The sequence below is a fragment of the Balaenoptera ricei genome, chromosome X (assembly GCF_028023285.1).
Source record: "Balaenoptera ricei isolate mBalRic1 chromosome X, mBalRic1.hap2, whole genome shotgun sequence".
Lineage (NCBI taxonomy): Eukaryota > Metazoa > Chordata > Mammalia > Artiodactyla > Balaenopteridae > Balaenoptera > Balaenoptera ricei.
In genome coordinates this window covers 74,510,070-74,534,378 of record NC_082660.1, presented here as the reverse complement: position 1 = coordinate 74,534,378, position 24,309 = coordinate 74,510,070, and the positions used below count along the sequence as shown (strand labels likewise).

Sequence of the window (24,309 nt, the reverse complement as noted above, 5' to 3'; positions counted from 1 at the left end):
TATTATTTTTAATGTGATTTTAAATGGGATTGTTTTCTTGCTTTCTCTTTCTGATAGGTTATTATTAGTGTATAGAAAAGCAATAGATTTCTGTATATTAATCTTGTATCTTGCAACTTTACTAAATTTATTTGTTCTAATAGCATTTTGGTGGAGATATATGAATTTTCTCTATACAGCATCATGTCATGTGCAAATAGTGACAGTTTTACCCCTTCCCTTGCAATTTGATGTATTTTATTTCTTTTTTTTAATTGAAGTATAGTTGATTTGCAATGTTGTGTTAGTTTCACATGAACAGCAAAGGGATTCAGTTGTACATATACATATACATGTATATATTCTTATTCAGATTATTTTCCCATATAGGTTATTACAAAATATTGACTATAGTTCCCTGTGCTATACAGTAGGTCCTTGTTATTTATCTATTTTATATATATTAGTGTGTATATGTTACTCCCAAACCTACAATTTTTCCCTCCCCCACCACCGTTTCCCTTTGGTAACCATAAGTTTGTTTTCTACATCTGTAAATCTGTTTCTGTTTTGTAAATATGTTAATTTTGTATCACTTTTTTTTACATTCCACATATAAATGATATGATATTTGTCTTTCTCTATCTGGCTTACTTCACTTAGTACGATAATCTCTAGGTCCATCCATGTCGCTGCAATTGGCATTATTTCATTCTTCTTCATGGCTGAGTATTATTCCATTGTATATGTATAAAACATCTTTCTCATTTCATCTGTTGATGGACATTTAGGTTGTTTCCAAGTCTTGGCTACTGTAAATAGTGCTGCAATGAACATTGGGATGCATGTATCTTTTCGAATTATGGTTTTCTCCAGATATATGCCCAGGAGTAGGATTGCAGGATCGTATGGTAACACTATTTTTAATTGTTTTTTTAGGAACCTCCATACTGCTCTCCATAGTGGCTGCACCAATTTACATTTCTACCAACAATGTAGGAGGGTTTCCATTTCTCCACACCCTCTCCAGCATTTATTGTTTGTAGACTTTTTGATGATGGCCATCCTGACCAGTGTGATGTGATACCTCATTGTAGTTTTGATTGGTATTTCTCTAATAATTAGCGATGTTAAACATCTTTTCATGTGCCTGTTGGCCATCTGTATGTCTTCTTTGGAGAAATGTCTATTTAGATTTTCTGCCTATTTATTAATTGGGTTGTTTGGTGTTTTGATATTGAGCTACCTGGGCTGTTTGTATATTTCAGAGATTAATCCCTTAATTAGTCCATAGGTTGTCTTTTCATTTTGTTTGTGGTTTCCTTTTCTGTACAAAAGGTTTTAAGTTTAATTAGGTCCCATTTGTTTTTGTTTTTTTTTTTTTTCATTACTCTAGGAGACAGAGCCAAAAAGATATTGATGCAATTTATGTCAAAGAGTGTTCTGCCTATGTTTTCATCAAGGAGTTTTATGGTATCTGGTCTTACATTTAGATCTTTTTTTTAAATTTATTTAATTTATTTTTGAATGCGTTGGGTCTTCGTTGCCACGCGCGGGCTTTCTGTAGTTGTGGGAGCGGGGGGCTACTCTTCGTTGAGGTGCACGGGCTTCTCATTGAGTTGGCTTCTCTTGTGGTGGAGCACAGGCTCTAGGCTCGCGGGCTGTAGAGCGCAGGCTCAGTAGTTGTGGTGCACGGGCTTAGTTGCTGCACGGCATGTGGGACCTTCCAGGACCCGGGCTCGAACCCATGTTCGTGGATGGCAGGTGGATTCTTAACCACTGTGCCACCAGGGAAGCCCCACATTTAAGTCTTTAATCCATTTTGAGTTTATTTTTGTGTATGGTGTTAGAGAATGTTCTAATTTCATTCTTTTACATGTAGATATCCAGTTTTCCCAGCACCACTTACAAAAGAGACTGTCTTTTCTCCATTCTATACTCTTGCCTCCCTTGGTGTAGATTAATTGACCAAATATGTGTGTATTTATTTCTGGGCTTTCTATCTTATTCCATTGATATATATTTCTATTTTTTTACCAGTACCATATTGTTTTGATTACTGTGCTTTGTAGTATAGTCTGAAGACACAGTGTGATTCCTCCAGCTGCTTTCTTCTTTCTAAAGATTGTTCGGGCTATTCAGGTTCTTTTGTGTTTCCATACAAATTTTAAAATTTTTTGTTCTAGTTCTGTGAAAAATGCCATTGGTAATTAGATAGGGTTTTCACTGAATCTGTAGATTGCCTTGGGTAGCATATTCATTTTCACAATATTGATTCTTCCAATCCAAGAACATGGTATATCTCTCCATCTGTTTGTGTCGTCTTCCATTTCTTTCATCATTTTCTTATAGTTTTCAGAGTACAGGTTTTTGCCTCCTTAGGTAGGTTCATTCCTATGTATTTTATTCTTTTTTTTTAACATCTTTACTGGAGTATAATTGCTTTACAGTAGTGTGTTAGTTTCTGCTTTATAACAAAGTGAATCAGTTATACATATATATATGTTCCCATATCTCTTCCCACTTGCGTCTCCCTCCCTCCCACCTTCCCTATCCCACCCGTCTAGGTGGTCACAAAGCACCAATCTGATCTCCCTGTGCTATGTGGCTGCTTCCCACTAGCTATCTATTTTACATTTGGTAGTGTATATATGTCCATGCCACTCTCTCACTTTGTCCCAGCTTACCCTTTCCCTTACCTGTGTCCTCAAGTCCATTCTCTAGTAGTTCTGCATCTTTATTCCCATCTTGCCCCTAGGTTCTTTGTGACCTTTTTTGTTTTTTATTCTTATTCCATATATATGTGTTAGCATACGGGTATTTCCTTTTCTCTTTCTGACTTACTTCACTCTGTATGACAGACTCTAGGTCCATCCACCTCACTACAAATAACTCAATTTCGTTTCTTTCTATGGCTGAGTAATATTCCATTGTATATATGTGCCACATCTTCTTTATCCATTCATCTGTTGATGGACACTTAGGTTGCTTCCGTGTCCTGGCTATCGTAAATAGAGCTGCAATGAACATTTTGGTACATGACTCTTTTTGAATTACGGTTTTCTCAGGGTATATGCCCAGTAGTAGGATTGCTGGGTCGTATAGTAGTTCTATTTTTAGATTTTTAAGGAACCTCCATACTGTTCTCCATAGTGGCTGTATCAACTTACATTCCCACCAACAGTGCAAGAGGGTTCCCTTTTCTCCACACCCTCTCCAGCATTTATTGTTTGTAGATATTTTGATGATGGCCATTCTGACTGGTATGAGGTGATACCTCACTGTGGTTTTGATTTGGATTCCTGTAATGATTAGTGATGTTGAGCATCCTTTCATGTGTTTGCTGGCAATCTGTATATCTTTGGAGAAATGTCTATTTAGGTCTTCTACCCATTTTTGGATTCGGTTGTTCATTTTTTGGATATTGAGCTGCATGAGCTGCTTGTATATATAGGAGATTAATACTGTGTCACTTGCTTCATTAGCAAATATTATTTTTCCCATTCTGAATCTTGTCTTTTCGTCTTGTTTATGGTTTCCTTTGCTGTGCAAAAGCTTTCAAGTTTCATTAGGTCCCATTTGTTTATTGTTGTTTTTATTTCCATTTCTCTAGGAGGTGGGTCAAAAAGTATCTTGCTGTGATTTATGTCATAGAGTGTTCTATGTTTTCCTCTAAGAGTTTGATAGTGTCTGGCCTTACATTTAGGTCTTTAATCCATTTTGAGTTTCTTTTCGTGTATGGTGTTAGGGAGTGTTCTAATTTCATACTTTTACATGTACCTGTCCAGTTTTCCCAGCACCACTTATTGAAGAGGCTGCCTTTTCTCCACTGTATATGCTTGCCTCCTTTATCAAAGATAAGGTGACCATATGTGTGTGGGTTTATCTCTGGGCTTTCTATCCTGTTCCATTGATCTATATTTCTATTTTTGTTCCAGTACCATACTGTCTTGATTACTGTAGCTTTGTAGTATAGTCTGAAGTCAGGGAGCCTGATTCCTCCAGCTCCATTTTTCGTTCTCAAGATTGCTTGTCTATTCGGGGTCTTTTGTGTTTCCATACAAATTGTGAAAATTTTTGTTCTTGTTCTGTGAAAAATGCCATTGGTAATTAGATAGGGTTTTCACTGAATCTGTAGATTGCCTTGGGTAGCATATTCATTTTCACAATATTGATTCTTCCAATCCAAGAACATGGTATATCTCTCCATCTGTTTGTGTCATCTTCCATTTCTTTCATCATTTTCTTATAGTTTTCAGAGTACAGGTTTTTGCCTCCTTAGGTAGGTTCATTCCTATGTATTTTATTCTATTTTTTTTTAACATCTTTATTGGAGTATAATTGCTTTACAATGGTATGTTAGTTTCTGCTTTATAACAAAGTGAATCAGTTATACATATACATATGTTCCCATATCTCTTCCCAATTGCGTCTCCCTCCCTCCCACCCTCCCTATCCCACCCGTCTAGGTGGTCACAAAGCACCAAGCTGATCTCCCTGTGCTATGCGGCTGCTTCCCACTATCTGTCTATTTTACGTTTGGTAGTGTATATATGTCCATGCCGATCTCTCACTTTGTCACAACTTACCCTTCCCCCTCCCCATATCCTCAAGTCCATTCTCTAGTAGGTCTGTGTCTTTATTCCTGTCTTGCCCCTAGGTTCTTTGTGACCTTTTTTTTTTTCTTAGATTCCACATATATGTGTTAGCATACAGTATTTGCTTTTCTCTTTCTGACTTACTTCACTCTGTATGACAGACTCTAGGTCCATCCACCTCACTACAAATAACTCAATTTTGTTTCTTTTTATGGCTGAGTAATATTCCATTTTTTATATGTGCCACATCTTCTTTATCCATTCATCTGTTGATGGACACTTAGGGAATGTAAATTGATGCAGCCACAATGGAGAACAGTATGGAGGTTCCTTAAAAAACTAAAAATAGAACTACCATACGACCCAGCAATCCCACTACTGGGCATATACCCTGAGAAAACCATAATCCAAAAAGAGTCATGTACCAAAATGTTCATTGCAGCTCTATTTACAATAGCCAAACAGAGGCAATTTTATTTCTTCCTTTCTGATTTGTTACCATTTCTTTCTTTTTCTTGCCTAATTGCTCTGACTAGGACTCCTGTACTATTCTGAATAAAAGTGGTGAAAGTGAGCACTATTGTCTTAATCTTGATCTTAGAGGAAGAGCTTTCAGATTTTCACCATTGAGCATGAGGTTAGCTCTAATCTTCTATTATATTGGCCAAGATTACCTTTAAAAACAGGCAATAAAAAGCTTTAAGATTTCCATTAGAATCCAGAAACATTTGGACATCCTTTGTCAACTCCAAAGAGCAGCTTATAAAATCAATATTTTGGTAATTATTTTCTATTGTGAAAACAGTTTTCATATTTTAAAATGTAATTTTAACATATACTTTGTAGATAAGGCAGATTCCTACAAGAGCAGAAATTTTTAATAAAACAATAATTCACTAATAATTACAACTTTAATATGTTTTCATTGTATTTAATTTTTGATAGTTTGATTAATATGTGTCTTGGCATGTTTCTCCTTGGATTTATCCTGTATGAGACTATCTGTGCTTCCTGAACTTGATTAACTATTTCCTTTCCCATATTAGGGAAGTTTTCAACTATAATCTCTTCAAATATTTTCTCAGTCCCTTTCTTTTACTCTTCTTCTTCTGGGACCCCTATAATTCGAATGCTGGTGCATTTAATGTTGTCCCAGAGGTCTCTGAGACTGTCCTCAGTTCTTTTCATTCTTTTTTCTTTATTCTGCTCTGCAGCAGTTTTTTCCACTATTTTATATTCCAGGTCACTTATCCGTTCTGCCTCAGTTATCCTGCTATTGATCCCTTCTAGAGAATTTTTAATTTCATTTATTGTGTTGTTCATCATTGTTTGTTTGCTCTTTAGTTCTTCTAGGTCCTTGTTAAACGTTTCTTGTTTTTCCTCTATTCTATTTCCTAGATTTTGGATCATCTTTACTATCATTTTTCTGAATTCTTTTTCAGGTAGACTGCCTATTTCCTCTTCATTTGTTAGGTCTGGTGGGTTTTTGCCTTGCTCCTTCATCTGCTGTGTGTTTCTCTGTCTTCTCATTTTGCTTAACTTACTGTGTTTGGGGTCTCCTTTTCGCAGGCTGCAGGTTTGTACTTTCCGTTGTTTTTGGTGTCTGTCCCCAGTGGCTAAAGTTGGTTCAGTGGGTTGTGTAGGCTTCCTGGTGGAGGGACTAGTGCCTGTGATCTGGTGGATGAGGCTGGATCTTGTCTTTCTGGCGGGCAGGTCCATATCTGGTGATGTGTTTTAGGGTGTCTGTGACCTTATTATGATTTTAGGCAGCCTCTCTGCTAATGGATGGGGTTGCGTTCCTGTCTTGCTAGCTGTTTGGCATAGGGTGTCCAGCACTGTAGCTTGCTGGTCGTTGAGTGGAGCTGGGTCTTGGCGTTGAAATGGAGATCTCTGGGAGATTTTCACCGTTTGATATTACATGGAGCTGGGAGGTCTCTTGTGGACCAGTGTCACTTGGCTCTCCCACCTCAGTGGCACAGCCCTGATGCCTGGCTGTAGCACTAAGAGCCTGTCATCCACACGGCTCAGAGTAAAAGGGAGAAAAAATAAAGAAAGATTAAAATAAAATAAAATAAAGTAAAATAAAATAAAATTGTTATTTAAAAATACTTATTAAGAAAAAGCTTTTTTAAGTAATAAAGACAAAAACGGACAGACAGAACCTTAGTACAAATGTTAAAGCAAAGCCATACAGACAAAATCACATACAGAAGCATACACATACACACTCACAAAAAGAGAAAAAGGGAAAAATATATATATATCGTTGCCCCCAAAGTCTACCTCCTCAATTTGGGATGATTCGTTGTCTATTCAGGTATTCTACAGATGCAGGGTACATCAAGTTGATTGTGGAGATTTAATCCGCTGCTCCTGAGGCTGCTGGGAGAGATTTCCCTTTCTCTTCTTTGTTCGCACAGTTGCTGGGGCTCAGCTTTGGATTTGGACCCGCCTCTGCGTGTAGGTCGCCTGAGGGCATCTGTTCCCCCTCAGACAGGATGGGGTTAAAGGAGCAGCTGATTCGGCTGCTCTGGCTCACTCAGTCTGGGGGGAGGGAGGGGTACGGATACAGGGCGAGCCTGTGGCGGCAGCGGCCAGCGTGACGTTGCACCAGGCTGAGGTGCGCAGTGCGTTCTCCTGGGAAAGTTGTCCCTGGATCCCAGGACCCTGGCAGTGGCGGGCTGCACAGGCTCCCGGGAGGGGAGGTGTGGATATTGAGCTGTGCTCGCACACAGGCTTCTTGGTGGCGGCAGCAGCAGCCTTAGCATCTCATGCCCGTCTCTGGTGTCCACACTGATAGCCGCGACTCGCACCTGTCTCTGGAGCTCCTTTAAGTGGTCCTCTTAATCCCCTCTCCTCATGCACCAGGAAACAAAGAGGGAAGAAAAAGTCTCTTGCCTCTTTGGCAGCTCCAGACTTATTCCCGGACTCCCTCCCGGCTAGCCGTGGTGCACTAGCCCCCTTCAGGCTGTGTTCACGCAGCCAACCCCAGTCCTCTCCCTGGGATCTGACCTCTGAAGCCCGAGCCTCAGCTCCCAGCCCCCACCCGCCCTGGCGGGTGAGCAGACAAGCCTCTCGGGCTGGTGAGTGCAGGTCGGCTCCAATCCTCTGTGCGGGAGTCTCTCCACTTTGCCCTCCGCACCCCTGTTGCTTCGCTCTCCTCCGTGGCCCCGAAGCTTCACCCCTCCGCCACCCTCAGTCTCTGCCCATGAAGGGGCTTCTAGTGTGTGGATACCTTTCCTCCTTCACAGCTCCCTCCCACAGGTGCAGGTCCTGTCCCTATTCTTTTGTCTCTTTTTTTACTTTTTTCTTTTGCCCTACCCAGGTACATGGGGGAGTTTCTTGCCTTTTGCGAGGTCTGAGGTCTTCTGCCAGCGTTCAGTAGGTGTTCTATAGGAGCAGTTCCACTTTGTAGATGTATTTCTGATGTATCTGTGGGGAGCAAGGTGATCTCCGCGTCTTACTCTTCCGCCATCTTGAAGCTCCTGTTCTTTTTGATACAGTGGTAAATGGGAATGTTTCCTTAATTTCTCTTTCTGATCTTTTGTTGTTAGTGTATAGGAATGCAAGAGATTTCTGTGCATTAATTTTGTATCCTGAAACTTTACCAAATTCATTGATAAGCTCTAGTAGTTTTCTGGTAGTGTCTTTAGGATTTTCTATGTATAGTATCATGTCATCTGCAGACAGTGACAGTTATACTTCTTTTCCAATTTGAATTCCTTTTATTTCTTTTTCTTCTCTGATAGCCATGGATGGGACTTCCAAAACTATGTTGAATAAAAGTAGCAAGAATGCACATCCTTGTCTTGTTCCTGATCTTAGAGGAAATGCTTTCAGCTTTTCACTGTTGTGTATGATGTTAGCTGTGGGTTTTTCACATGTGGATTTTATTATGTTGAGGTAGGTTCCCTCTTTGCCTACCTTTTGGGGAGTTTTTATCATAAATGGATGTTGAATTTTGTCAAAAGCATTTTCTGCATCTGTTGAGATGATCATATGGTTTTCATTCTTCAACTTGTCAGTGTGGTGTATCACACTTATTGGTTTGCAGATATTGAAAAATCCTCATATCCCTGGGATGAATTCCATTTGATCATGTTGTATGATCCTTTTAATATATTGTTGGATTAGTTTGCTAGTATTTTGTTGAAAATTTTTGCATCTTTTGTTCATTGGTGGTATTGGCCTGTAATTTTCTTTTTTTGTGATATCTTTGTCTGGTTTTAGTATCAGGGTTATGGTGGCCTCACAGAATAAGTATGGAAGTGTTCCTTCCTATGCAATTTTTTGGACTAGGTTCAGAAGGATAGGTGCTAACTGTGCTCTCAATGTTTGGTAGAATTCGCCTGTATAGCCATCTGGTCCAGGACTTTTATTTGTTGGGAGTGGTTTCTTTTGTAATTTTATTCAAGTATAGTTGATTCACAATGTTGTGTTTAATTTCTGCTGTACAGCAAAGTGACTCAGTTATACATATATATATATAGTCTTTTTCATATTCTCTTCCATTATGGTTTATCACAGGGTATTGAATATGGTTCCCTGTGCTATACAGTAGGACCGTGTTGTTTATCCATCCTATATATAATAGCTTGCATCTGCTAATCCCGAATTCCCAATCCTTCCCTCCCCCACCCTCCCCACCTTGGCAACCACAAGTCTCTTCTCTATATTTGTTAGTCAGTTTTTGTTTCATAGATATGTTCATTTGTACTGTATTTTAGATTCCACATAAAAGTGATATCATATGGTATTTGCCTTTCTCTTTATGACTTACTTCACTTAACATGATAATCTCCAGGTCCATCCATGTTGCTGCAAATGGCATTATTTCATTATTTTTTTATGGCTGAGTAATATTCCATTCTATGTATGTACCACAACTTCTTTATCCATTCATCTGTCGATGGACACTTAGCGATGGTTGCTTCCATGTCTTCACTACTGTACATAGTGCTGCTATGAACATAGAGGTGAATGTATCTTTTCGAATTATGGCATTGGCTGGGTATATGCCCAGGAGTAGGATTGCTGGATCATATGGCACCTTTATTTTTAGTTTTTTGAGAACCTCTGTACTCTTTTCCATTATGACTGCACCAATTTACATTCCCACCAACAGCATAAGAGGGTTCCCTTTTCTCCACACCCTCTCTAGCATTTATTATTTGTAGACTTTTTAATGATGGCCATTTTGCTTGGTTTGAGATGATACCTCATTGTAATGTTAATTTGCATTTCTCTAATAACTAGTGATGATGAGCATCTTTTCATGTGCCTTTTGGCCATCTGTATGTCTTCTTTGGAGAAACGTCTATTTAGGTGTTCTGCCCATTTTTCATTTGAGTTATTTGGGTTTTTTTATTATTGAATTGTAGGAGCTATTTGTATATTTTGGAAATTAAACCCTTGTTGGTTACATCATTTGCAAATATTTTCTTCCAGTCCGTAGGTTGTCTTTTCGTTTTGTTTATGGTTTCCTTTACTGTGCAAAAGCTTATATGTTTGATTAGGTCCTATTTATTTTTGCTTTTATTTCTGTTGCCGTGGGAGACTGACCTAATAAAACATTAGTAGAATGTATGTCAGAGAATGTTTTGCCTGTGTTCTTGTTACTGAATCCATGCTCGCTCTGCTTGCCGCATGACTGGCCAATAAATTGGGAGATGATGTGTTGAGGTATGGAATATGACTTTATTCGGGAAGCTGGCAGACTGAGAAGGTGGCAGATTAATGTCTCCAAAACACCATCTTATCGGGGTCTGGATGCCAGTTTGTTTTATAGAATAGAGAGGGGGAGGAGGTGAGGAAGTAAAATAAAAAGGCTATGTCTTGTAACTACCTCCTGGAATGGCCAGCCTTGGGGAGGGGATGTGTTAATTTCTTCTTTCTTGCAGCTATTCACAGGTGGACAGGGTCAGGATGTTTCCCTGAACAAAGGCACTTTGGTTTAACTTTCACACAGAGGGGCAGGGTTACCCAAGGCAGGCCATTATGTATAGACAGTATCCTGTCAGTGAACAAAAGCAACAGGAAGCAAAGGTTAAAGTAAAGAAACAGATCCAACATGGAGTCAGGGTTGGCTCTTCCCTGTTACACTCTCTTCTTGGAGTTTTATAGCATCTTGTGTTATATTTAAGTCTTTAAGCCATTTTGAGTTTACTTTTGTGTGTGGTGTGACAGGGTGTGTTCTAGCTTCATTGATTTACATGTGACTGTCCAGCTTTCCCAGCATCACTTGCTGTAGAGGCTGTCTTTTCCCCATTGTATATTCTTGCCTCTTTTGTCAATGATTAATTGCACATAAGTGTGTGGGTTTATTTCTGGGCTCTCTACTCTGTTCCATTGATCTGTCTGTCTCCTTTTGTGCCAGTACCACGCTGTTTTGATTACTGTAGCTTCATAGTATTGTCTGAAGTCTGGGAGGGTTGATTATGCCTCCTGCTTTGTTCTTTTTCCTCAGGATTGCTTTGGCAATTCTGGGTCTTTTATGGTTCCATATAAATTTTAGGATTATTTGTTCTAGTTCTTTGAATAATGTCATAGGTATTTTGTTTAGAGCTGTAAATTACAGATTCAATTTCAGTACATGTAATTGGTCTATTCATATTTTCTATTTCTTCCTGATTAAGTCTTGAGAGATTGTACCTTTCTAAGAGTTTGTCCATTTCTTCTAGGTTGTCCATTTTATTGGCATATAGTTGCTTGTAGTAATCTCTCATGATCCTTTGTATTTCTGTGGTGTTCGTTGTAACTTCTCCTTTTTCATTTTTAATTTTCTTAATTTGGGCCCTTTCCCTTGTTTTCTTGATGAGTCTGGCTAAAGGTTTATCAATTTTGTTTATCTTTTCAAAGAACCAGCTTTTAGTTTCATTAATCTTTTCTATTGTTTTCTTAGTGTCTATTTAATTTATTTTTGCTCTGATCTTTATGTTTCCTTCTACTACCTTTGGGTTTTGTTTGTTCTTCTCTCTCCAATTCCTTTAGGTGTAAGGTTAGCTTCCTTATTTTAGATTTGTCTTGTTTCCTGAGGTAAGCTTGTATTGCTATAAACTTCCATCTTAGAACTGCTTTTGCTGCATCCCATATCTTTTGGATCTTCATGTTTTCATTTTCATTTGTCTCTAGGTATTTTTTTTTTATTTCTTCTTTGATTTCTTCAGTGATCCATTGGTTGATTAGGAGCATATTGTTTAGCCTACATGTGCCTGTGTTTTTTTGCAGTTTCTTTCTTGTAGTTGATTCCTAATCTCATAGCATCATCGTTAGAAAAGATGCTAGATATGATTTCAATTTTCTTAAATTTACCAAGGCTTGCTTTGTTGCCTAGCATGTGATCTATCCTGGAGACTGTTCCGTGTGCACTTGAAAAGAATGTGTATTCTGCTCCTTTTGGATGGAACACTCTATAGATATCAGTTAAGTCCACCTGGTCTAATGTGTCATTTAAGGACTGTGTTCCTTATTGATTTTATTTCTTTTCCTTGTCTGATTCCTTTGGTGAGGACCTCCAGTACTATGTTAAATATAAGTGGTGAGAGTGGACATCTTTATCTTGTTCCTGATTTTAGAGGAAAAGCTTTTAGACTTCATCATTGATTATGATGTTAGCTGTGGATTTGTCATATATGGCCTTTATTATGTTGAGGTATATTACCTCTAGACCAACTTTGTTTAGAGTTTTTATCATAAATGGATGTTTAATTTTGTCAAATGCATTTGCAGCATCTATTGAGATAATCATATGATTTTTCTTCTTCAATTTGTTAATGTGGTGTATCACATTGATTGATTTGCAGATACTGAAGCATCCTTTACATCTCTGTGATAAATCCCACTTTATCATTTTGTGTTTCTCTTAATAGGTTGTTCAATTTAGTTTGCTAATATTTTATTGAGGGTTTTTGTATCGATGTTCATCAGTGATATTAGCTTGTAATTTTCATTTTTTTGGTGGTATCTTTGGTTTTGTTATCAGGGTTATGCTTGCCTTATAAAATGAGTTCAAAAGTATTCTTTTTTTGTTTAATTTTCTAGGAATTCTTTGAGAAGGATGGGTGTTAACTCTTATTTAAATGTTTTTAGAATTCATCAGTGAAGCCATTTGTCCTGGACTTTTGTTTGTTGGGAATTGTTTTTATTACTGATTCAGTTTTATTACTGGTAATTGGTCTGTTCACATTTTCTAGTTCTTCCTGGTTCAGTCTTGGAAGATTGTATGTTTCTAGGAATTTATCCATTTTTTTTCTAGATTGTCCATTTTTTGGAGTATAACTGTAGTAATCTCTTGTGATCCTTTTTATTTCTGTGCTATTAGTTATTTCTCCTCTTTCCCTTCTGATTTTATTGATTTGAGCCCTTTCTCTTTTTTTCTTGATGACTCTGGCTAGAGGTTTTTAATCTCTATTTCATTTGTTTCTGCTCTGATCTTTATTATTTCTTTCCTTCTACTAACTTTGAGTTTTGTTTTTTTCTTCTTTTTCTAGTTCCTTTAAGTGTAAGGTTAGATTGTTTGGCATTTTTCTTGCTTCCTGATATAGGCGTGGGTCACTATCCACTTCCATCTAATAACTGCTTTTGCTGTGGCCCATAGATTGTAGATCATTGTGTTTTTGCTTTCATTTGTCTCTAAGTATTTTTTGATTTCCTCTTTGATTTCTACAGTGATCCATTGGTTGTTTAGTGCATGTTGTTTAGACTCCACATGTGTCGGGGGTTTTTTTTGAAGTTTTTTTTTGTTGTTCTTGTACTTGATTTCTAGTCTCATACCATTGTTGGAAAATATGCTTGATGTGATTTCAGCCTTCTTAAATTTATTGAGGCTTGTTTTGCAGCCCAGCATGTGAACTGTCTTTGGAGCATGTTCCATGTGCCCTTGAAAAAAATGTGTGTTTTGTTGTTTTTGGATCAAAAGTTCTGTATATTTGTATTATTTCCATCTAGTCTAACGTGTCATTTAAGACCAGTGTTTCCTTATTGATTTTCTGTCTGGATGATCTCTCCATTGATGTAAGTGTGATATTGACGTCGACTACTATTATTGTGTTACTGTCAATTTGTCCTTTAATGTCAGTATTTGCATTACGTATTTAGGTATTCCAACTTTGGTTTCATATATATTTACAATTGATATACATCTTGCTGGATTGACCCCTTCGTCATTATGTAACGTCCTTGTCTCTTGTTACAGTCTTTGTTTTAAAGTCTATTCATCTAATATAAGTATTGCTACCCCAGCTTTCTTTTCATTTCCATTTGGATGGAATACCTTTTTTATCCTGTTACATTCAGTTTTTGTGTGTGTTTACATCTGAAGTGAGTCTCTTATAGGTAGCATATAGATGGTCTTGTTTTTTTTTAGTCATTCAGCCACTTTCTATGTCTTTTGATTGGAACATTTAATTTATTTGCATTTTAAATAATTATCAGTAGGTATGTATCAATACTTATTGCCATTTTGTTAATTTTTTTCTGGTTGTTTTTGTCTTTTTTTATCTTTCTTCATCTTTTGCTCTCTTCCCTTGTGATTTGATGATTATCATTAGTATTATGTTTGGATTCCTTTCTCTCTCTCTCTCTCTCGTGTGTGTGTGTGTGTGTGTGTGTGTGTATGTGTGTCTGTTACAGGTTTTTGCTTTGTGGTTACCATGATGTTCGTATTTCACAATATATATGATTATTTTCAGTTGATGATCTCTTAAGTTTGAACTCATCTAAAAACCCTGCATTTTTATACCCCTCTTATGTTTAATGTTTTTAACATCATATTTTGCATGTTTTTTGTGTGTATTTCTTAACTACTTTATGTGTATATGTAGGTGATTTTACCACTCTTGTCTTTTAACCTTCCTAGTAGTTTTATACATGGTTGATGTTTACTGTGCCTTTGCCTTTACCAGTGAGATTTTGCCTTTTGTAATTTTTATATTTCTAGTTTTGGTCTTGTCTTTGCTACTTAGAGAAGTCCCTTTAGCATTTCTTGGAGAGCCGTTGGTTTAGTGGTACCTAACTTTTTTAGTGCTTGCTTCTCTGTAAAACATTCTCTCTCCTTCAAATCTGAAGATAGCCTTGCTGGGTAGAGTAGTCTTGGTTGTATGTTTTGTCCTTTCATCACTTTGAATACATCACTTTGGCACTCCCTTCTGGCTTGCAGGTTCTGCTGAAAAGTCAACTGAAAGTCTTATGGGAATCCCTTTGTATGTAACTAGTTGCTTTTCTCTTGCCGCTTTTAAGATTTTCTATCTATAATTTTTGCCGTTTTAGTTATAGTGTGCCTTGGTGTGGATCTCTTTTCATTCAGCTTGTTTTGGACTCAGTTGCTTCCTGGACCTGGATGTCCATTTCCTTTCCCAGGTAGGGGAAGTTTCCAGTTATTATTTCTTCAAATAAATTGTGTCCCTTTCTCTTTTCTCCTTTGGGACCCCTATAATGTGAATATTAGTACTCTTGGTATTTTTTCCAGAAATCTTTTAAAAGCTATCCTCATTTCTTAAATTCTTTTTTTCCCCTTTTTCTGTTCAGCTTGGGTGATTTACATTATTCTGTCTTTCAGTTCACTGATCTGTTTCTCTGTATCATGTCACGTACTCTTGATTCCTTCTTAGTGTTTTTTGTTTTTTTGTTTTTTAAATTTCAACTATTGTATTCTTCAGCTCTGTTTTGTGGTTCTTTATACTTTGTAACTCTTTGTTAGACTTCTCACTGTGTTCATCCATTATTCTCCCAAGTTCCTTGAACATTTTTTATGATCATTACTTTGAAGTCTTTATTGGGTAGGTTGCTCTCTTCCACTTTGTTTAGTTCTTCTGAGATTTTGTCTTGTTCCTTTGTTTGGAACATATTCCTCTGTCTCCTCATTTTGTCCAGTTCTCTGTGTTTATTTCTATTTATTAAGTAGGTCAGTCATGTTTCCTGATCTTGGAGAAGTGGCATTATGTAGGAGATATTCTATGGGGCCAATCAGCATACTCCACTCTGATCACCAGAGCTATATGTCCTAGGGGTGCCCCATGTGTGTGCTGCGTGGGTTCTTCTGTTGTGGTGGGGCCACTACTCTGGGTGCGCTGGCAGGCAGGGCTGGCTCCAGCCCAGTTGGTTGCCAGGCCCTGTGTTGTGGTGGCTGCCAGCCCACTCTTGGGCAGGGCTGGGTCCTGGCATGACTGGCTGTTCAGCCCCAGTGGTCCCAGGGCTGGTGCTGGCTTGCTAGTGAGTGGGACCAGGGGCCTAGGTGACTGTCTGCAGGGTCTGGGGGGACCTAGGGCTGGTACCTCACCACTGGTGGGTGGGGTTGTCCCAGGGCAGCTTAATGTATGTGCCTATGGGGCTTTTATTTTTATCTTTGTTTCATCATATGTAACTTGTCTTTTTTCTTTTGTCAGTTACTTTTAAAGTTTTCTCTGTCTTGGGTTTTGAGCAATTTGGTTTGATGTCCCTTGGTGTAATTTTCTTTATTTCTTTTACTTGGGGTTCACTGACCTTCTTAGATATGTGGGTTCATAGTTTCCATAAAATCTGGAAATTTTAGAGGCATTATTTCTTCAAATATTGTTTTCTTCCCTCTTACTTTCTGGGACTCCAATTGAAGTTGTGTGCTTTGTCAGTTGAAGTTGTCCCATAGCTCATTGATGCTCTGCTGTTTTGCTTGTTTGTTTTGCACTTCTTTTTCTTTTTTATAGTGTCTATTGCCATGTCTTCACCAGTCTTTTTACCTGCCATCTTAAATTTGCCATTAATCCTATTTGGTTCTTTTTATTTTTTTTTTTGTCTCACATTTTAGTTTTCACCTCTGTTTTATTTGTTTCTTTTTATATCTTCTATGTCTCTCTACTTAACTTTTGAACATATATTTCAGTTTTGGGTCAATTTTGATTGATTGAGTTTTTTTCTTTTCATTTTGCATTGTATTTTCCTTCTCTTTTGTATGCCTTGTAATTTTGGATAAGAAGCTTGACATAGTGAATTTTACCTTGGTGAGTGCTGGATGCTTTTGTATTCCCATTCTTGAGCTACTTTCTGAGTTAAGTTAGGGAAAACAATTGATACTTTTGTGCATTCCTTTTAAGATATTTTTAGGCAGGACCAGAGCAGTGTTTAATCTAGGGATACTCACTACTCAGGCAGGTTTCTTTCAATTTCTCTACCAAATACTCCATGAATATGAGATTTTCCAGTCTGACTGGTGGGAACAAGCAATATTCTTCACCCTGCATGAACTCCCATTTCCCTCTAATCCTTTCATACGGTTCTTCCCATGACCTGTGTTATTTTTTTCACCACATATGGGTTTGTGGTGAAGACACTTGAAAGAGACACCCTACAGGGTTCTCTCTCTGCTCCTCTTACCTCTTCATTAATCTTTCTTGCTCTCTCTGCCCTGGTCTTCCCTGACTCTCAGTTCTGCCTTGTCACCACAGGGAATCTTCCAGGCTCTGCCTGAGTTTTCCTTACCTACCCAGCATCCTGAAAACTCTTTCAAGGTTCTAAGCTAGAGCAATCATAGGGCTTATTGATTTGTTTCCCATCTTTTAAGGGTTACTTTCCTTCATTGCCTAATATCTGATCTCTTGAATACTGTTGCTTCCTATATTTTATGGGTATTTTTTTTTTTTTTGGAGCGACTGGGTTTCAACCAGGTGAGTGAATCCAGTTCCTGGTTTTACATCTTGGCCAGAGGCACAGAAGTCCTTGGAACTTTAATCATTTTTATGATTATCATTTATGTCTGTTTTATTGATGTAATTCACTGTTATGTTCTTTTAAATATTATTTTTTCATTTATTTCTGCACATATGTTCTTTTTTCAAAAGATTTTTTTGATTGGTTGTTCTACTCCTCTACATAGTTTCAACCAATTACATTATTCTTCAAATTCTGACATTACAGTGTAGTCTTTGGTTTCTCACTGCTTCTGCTAGTGATAAAAAGTTCACAAATGCTTTTGTTTCTATATTAGAAGATGCTTGTTAAGGAGAGTTTAATTCTCCTTTCTATAAAAGATGCTTGGTAGAGATAGTTTATTTTAAATTGTTACATCATTTAATAGATTTAAAATTATGTTTTATTATGAGGTTATGTTACATTTATAAGTTTTTATTACAACATAGAGAAAATAAGCATATTCACATTTACTCCGATGAAAAATGTATGATATTCTGACCACTACAATGCTAGCAGTCAGCTAGAAAGCAGTTTTGCTTTCTTTAGTATTTTATACAGTAAACCACCAGTTACTGAGCATATTAACAACATGGGACCCTCCCTTCTATGATGTTGTATCTATATACAGATACCCTTATACCTTGGGGCCCAGATTACCAGCAAAGATCAATAGTTCCTTTCTCCTCCTGACCATTTAGCACATTCCACCATAGCTCCTGCTACTTTACATTTTTCTCCTCCCTCACTAACCACATTCCAGTTCCACAGAATTGGTATCCCCTGATTTTAGAATGGTAAATAGGGATATACTGTATTTTGAAAAATCTGTTTTAAGATTCTCTTTTGACAGTTAACTATGCAGTATATGGGTTTTGTTTTCCCTAATGATAGGTCAAATAAAACAGATTGCAAAGCTATTAATGCTTTCATACTTTGAGAAAATGTGAAATGATATATTTTACTAAAACCTTTAATGATATGTAGTTTCATGTATGTATATATATATTTTTCATTTTAATTTAGGATTTGCTTTCCCATATGCTGCATATGGACCCACAGCAGCGGTACACTACAGAACAAGTATTAAAACACTCGTGGATAACCCACAGAGATCAGTTGCCAAATGATCAGCCAAATAGGAATGATACATCACATGTTGTTAAGGTAAAACAAACATACTTTTAAGCACCTTCTAAATGCTTGATACCTAATAATGCCATTGCATGCCATCCACTGATGACACATATAATTACTTTAAAGTATCTTTATTTTTTAAAGGTATATTTATAGATTTTTTGTTTTGGTTTGCTTTTTAAAGTAACAAACTTCTTTACCTACTGCCTTACTGATGATAAATAAAAATTTCTTGATTGTTTTTGACTTGCTCTTAAGAGACACTGGGGCTAGGAGCAGACTAAATTCAAGTTTTGTATGGAAACAAAAGATGGCTAGTGGTTCCTAAATTAATAACCATTGGTTTCCATATTTATAGACATTGGACCTAGATTTTAAAGTTTAGTATTTTATCTATTTATCTGTTGATGGACACTAAGGTGTTTCCATATCTTGGCCATTGTGATATTGCTGGAATGAACATGGGAGTGCAGATAATCTCTGAGGGTAAAGAAATTGTGATGTGTGTGTGTATGGAATATATTATATATAATAGAATATTATTCAGCTTTTTAAAAGGAGATCTTGCCATTTGCAACAACATAGGTGAACCCGTAAGACATTATTGCTAAGTGAAATAATGTAGACACAGAAAGAAAAATAGTACATGATCTCTCTTATACGTGGAATCTAAAAAAGTCAAATATGTAGAAACAGAGAGTAGAACAGTGGTTACCAGGGGCATGGAGGTGGTGGAAATGGGGAGATATTGGTTAAGGCATACAAAGTTACAGTTATGTAGGATGAATAAGTCTAGAGATCTAATGTGAAGCCTGATGACTATAGTTAATAATACTATGTTGAGTACTGGAAATTTTCTAAGATTTCAGGTGCTCTCATCACACAAAAAATGATAACTGTGTGAAGAGAAAATATGTTGATTAGCTTGACTGTAGTAATCATTTTACTGTATATATATCAAAATAACATGTTATATGCCTTAAATATATACAATTCCTATTAAAAATAAGATTAAAAAGATATTTAAAAGCAAATTCGATAAGTTTTGAAAGACTGATAAAAATAATATATTTTAGTGTTTTAAAAATTTGTAAGAAGCATAGTTATTGAAGTAAAAAATATACAAGTAATCAAGTGTTAATTAATCAAGGGAGCATCAATGCACATATTAAGGATTCTCAATTATTTTCCTGGGGGGAAAAAGTTGTATTCTAGTTAAATTTCTCATGATATAATGTGGAAGTTTTCTTACTTCCAGAGATTGTTATTCATTTTGTGATATTTCTCATTATTTTAGGGAGCAGTGGTCGCCACATATTCTGCCCTGACTCACAAGACCTTTCAACCAGTCCTAGAGCCTGTTGCTGCTTCAAGCTTAGCTCAACGACGGAGCATGAAAAAGCGAACATCAACTGGCCTGTAAGATTTTTAGTGTTCCTCAGCCAAACTGGATGAATAAAAATTTAAATGTGTGGCTTTTTGTCTAATCTTATATCAAAGGCATTGTTTTCTACTACATTACTTGAATATTCTGTTTAAGCTTCCTTTTTTTAAGGGAGAGTGAGATAAAAAACATATACAGGTCCACAATATTCATACTGCATTGTTTTTCAGTAGTGTCCAAGTGTTTATTTAAGTATAAAATTGGTGTCTACAAGGTCCTACCAACTTCTCTGCACACTAACTTCTAAAGTTCCTTTCAAATAAAGTTACTTTAATAGTTTTTCTGGTTATGTAAAATAATGGTTTGGGGAATCATTACCAACAGTTAAGATGGAAGTATAATAGTATAATGCCAAGCAATGTCAGTATTTTTTAACATTAGATCCTGAAAGGATAGGCTTCTTTTTTTTTTTAAGAAAATCAAACAAAAAATGTATTGTAGAAGCTTATTGTGTGTAACCAAAGGACTCCATTCATTTGACTCTCTGTAGTTACTAAAATGTAAACACAGTAGTTTAGTGCCAGATGAAAAAATCATTTGTGCTAATATGTGAACTCCTAATATGGTTGATGCCAAATTTTACAGAAGAATTAAATCACAGATAATGTGTGCCGACAGACCTGTATATTATCCATAAGTGGCCTCATCTAGAAATAAAGGTTTTCATAAGGCTTCTGTAAATTTTACATCTAATGGAATTGTAATACAAGTGAAGAAATTTTTAGCCGAAGGCTTTATATTGGTGTTGTAATCTACTAAATAGGTCATAGTTAAGCCTTTGAAAATAAAGTACATGGTGTTGGCACTACCTTGGTGTTATGTAAGCTGACTTTCAAGTTAACCAATTGGATTTAATTATCATCTGTCCCTTTATAATGAACTACACTGTTGTTTTTTGGACTTCCATGTGCTTTGAATTACAGTGTAGCATATTAATCTATCTTTAATCCTGTGGTCATATAGTTGAAACTTTACTGTAGTGGACTTGTGAGCTTAGCACACATGATATAGTTATAATGCATTTCAGTAAACTTTAGATAATGCTACATAATAGTTGACTTCAAGAAGATAAACAGTCTTTTTAAATAGGAATTAATGTTAATGATCTGCATAAAATTTGAACACATTTTAAAATCATATTTATAATAAAAAGTCTGGCCAAATTTGTCCTATTATTAAATTTTATGATTCAGAACCACTGCGTAGTATGTATTGTTTTCTCTAAATGATGGAATTTGAAAGAATCTTTTTGTGTTGTTGAAGAAAATACCATTACTACTACTTTAAATACCATTACTACTGCTACTACTGCTGCTACTGCTCCTGCTACTGACAGAAGGAACTCATGAATGTAAACTGGAGGATATTACTTTTCTTTAGTGAATATAAGTGATCTACTTGTGCGTGCTTGGTATACTGTTTGCTGTGTATTTTATTTTGCTTAGTTCAGAGAGAGGTGATTACTGAGTGCTGAAGTATGCAATTTAGTCTAGGAGACTTGTAACTTCAGTATTTAATAAAAGAAACTATACATAATTTTCTTTATAATGTAAGTGATGTATATTCCATTCACAAAGATCTATTTCTTGTGTGTGATATATAAAACTATGTATCCTTATTTTGAGGTGTCTTTTTGCAATAATGGAAAGACATTAAGGAATATCTAGTGTTACATGGAAAACATTACTTAGAAACATACTGGGACCATATCTTGTAGATTTTTATGTCCCAGTTTGGCTTTTTCATTCCTCATTTTGTTTTATTACTAGAAGTACTTGTGTGTGACAATTTGTGTTCTTATATTCTGGCTTATTTTCCTCTTGTCATTATCTTGTTTGTGATGTTATATCTTCTTATCAGAATTGATATGACAAACTCAGAGGTATGATTTTGGTGTTCAACTTTTCAGGACAGAGACACTATTTCCGTGTATGCTTTTGTAGTAGTAGAATTAGGGTAAGTAAAGTTGGAAAATGAAAAATGACCACAAAATAACTTTCAGTCTTTCCATAATCAGTAGTTTTTTAAAGTAGATGATCTTAATTTTTCAATGAGTTTGCTCAGAAAGGTCATGTCATACAGTCCCTTCGTGAAAGGAACGTGATCAGAAATAAGCAATGAACAGCATGATTCCTTATCACTCAGTGAGGATTGACAGTGTATAAAAGACGCAGATGAAAAAAAAAAAAAAAAAGATGCAGATGTGCTAGTGGATTTTCCCAATAATTGTGAGAGCTTTCTTCTGGAAAATTCGAACATGGTAGCTTAACAACAGTAGTAGGGGGCAACCTTATTATAAGGGAAAACTTCAAATTACACCCTCATTCTGTCGAAGGAACCCAGGTAGGGATGCCTAATCATGTCTATTTTGGCTAGAACTCTAGAGCAACAAAAGCAGATATGAATGGGACATTTTTTGATGGGATTTCTACAAATACTTAACCAGTATAAACAAATCCTTTCTTTGAGACTTCAGAATACTTTGGTTTCTAATGGATTTGTGAACACTATTTTGCATTGCTTTTCTTTCTAGTTGATGGTTCTTGGTAGTATTTAATGATAGCACAGTTTGGGGTTTTTATTGTTGTTCTGGAAAGGAGAGGATATTGTATTGTTTTCCTCAAAGGGAAAAAACAGATTTGCCCAGATAGACTTTACCATCTATTGTCCTAAAGCACATATTATTATGAATAAACTCAGGAAACCATTCGTATGAAAATTAAAATGTAGTGCTGGTATTGGTGGTTTTGTGGAAAAAAACAATGGTTTTAGTTCTTTCATGAAAATCAAACTTTAGCCTATTTTCTTACATCAGTGAATGCCTAAACCTTGATTTTTGTCATTTATTGCCATTGGTAATTAAACATAGTAAAGCATTTTGATAGCACCTCTGGTTAGCCCAAAAGGATTTTATACGTATCGGCAACTTGAAGCCTTAAGAATAGATGCTTGGTGTTTATAACAGGGGTCCCTAACCCACCGGGCCACAGACCCATACCGGTCTGCGGCCTGTTAGGAACCAGGCTACACAGCAGGAGGTGAGCGGTGGGCGGGCGAGCGAGCGAAGCTTCATCTGCCAATCCCCATCACTTGCATTACCGCCTGAACCACCGACCCCCCCCACCCCGATCCATGGAAAAATTGTCTTCCAGGAAACCAGTCCCTGGTGCTAAAAAGGTGGCGACTGCTGGTTTATAATGTCTCCTCTTTGAAACATCATGTTAAAATTGTACTTCCCACAGAAACTTATTCATACTGATTGAGTAGCATTTTCCTGACAGTAAGAGGCCCTTCATATATGAAGAAGGAAAAGAACCACTTACCTTGGCTTTAAGATCAACTAAAAACCTTAGGCTTTAAACTAGGCAAAGTATGTCTTTGGCATTCTCTACATTCTCTTCCTCCTGACTTTCCAGCTCCCACATGCTATCCTACTTGAGTACCTCACAGAGGACTCCAGTGATTAAAGCTTACTCCAGAAGGATTCTGTGCTCCAAAAGGACCTCTACCCTTCCCCTTCCCTGAGTCAGAACTTCCATTCTCACAGAGCAGCTATTTTCAGCTAAAAAGGTGAAAGGAAAGCTATTTTATTAAATTAAATTAATTCACATTTTTCTATCAGTGGCTAATAGATAATTTGACATTTTTCAAGGAAGATGTCCATTAATCAAATGAGTTTCTAGTTGCTGGATTTTCAGGCAGTCTAGCCAGATGAGAATAATTTTAAAATCAGTTATTATCAGGGAAGATATTTTGGGGCAAGGAACTTACACAACGTGCCCCTAGTATCAGATTATCCAAAAAAAGTGTCTTTTTTTTGTGGGTTTTGTTTTTGTTTTTGTTTTTCTGCACAGCTCCTTCCTTACTACTTCTCAATCTACATTTTCTCTTAAAAACTTCCAAGCTCTTTTATCCCATTGAACTTCACAATGAACTTCTATGAAAGAATGGTGTGGAGGGAGGCAGTTGTTGTTAAGCCCATATTTATCTGTATTCTTGTTTCTCATATTACATAGTCCATATAACATAAGTAGTCTCCCCCCTAGCCCCAGACTCTATTCCTATTTTATTGATAGAGAAACAAGAGCACAGAAAGATTGAATGCAAACTGTCAGTGCAGTCAAAGTCTCCAGATCTTTTGACTAAATTTCAGGACACAGAGAACCTATTTATCACAATGTTATTCCTCAACAAGAATGCAAGCCATATTAAGTATAGATTGGTCAACTACACTTAAACTCCTTTAGAACAGTTTCTTACATTTCAAAGCTTATTCAAGTATTTTTGGCATGTATCTCAAAATGAATGATTGCTGAAATTAACAGAATAATTCAGTAGTGTGCTATCTGCCTTCCTATGCAAGAGTGTAGTGTCATTGATAGTGATTATTATCAAATACATTATTATCAATACATTATGCTCATGGATGCACTGTTCCTGGTTTTAGTCATACAATATAGTGAAGTCCATCATATAATTTGAATGAAATTTTAA

The 24,309-nt window shown here is 36.6% G+C and overlaps 1 protein-coding gene across 15 annotated transcripts in view; it reads left to right on the top strand.

Annotated features, from left to right (window-relative positions):
* Positions 1-21,317, top strand: part of RPS6KA6 (ribosomal protein S6 kinase A6) — a 202,331-nt gene extending 181,014 nt beyond the window's left edge. For all 15 annotated transcript variants that reach the window (XM_059910283.1, XM_059910281.1, XM_059910282.1 and 12 more), the window contains 2 exons: positions 18,261-18,401; positions 19,669-21,317. In XM_059910283.1, coding sequence (XP_059766266.1) covers positions 18,261-18,401; positions 19,669-19,794 — 267 coding nt within the window. In that variant the 3' untranslated portion in view covers positions 19,795-21,317. The remainder of the gene's footprint in view (positions 1-18,260; positions 18,402-19,668) is intronic.
* Positions 21,318-24,309: the final 2,992 nt, after the last annotated feature.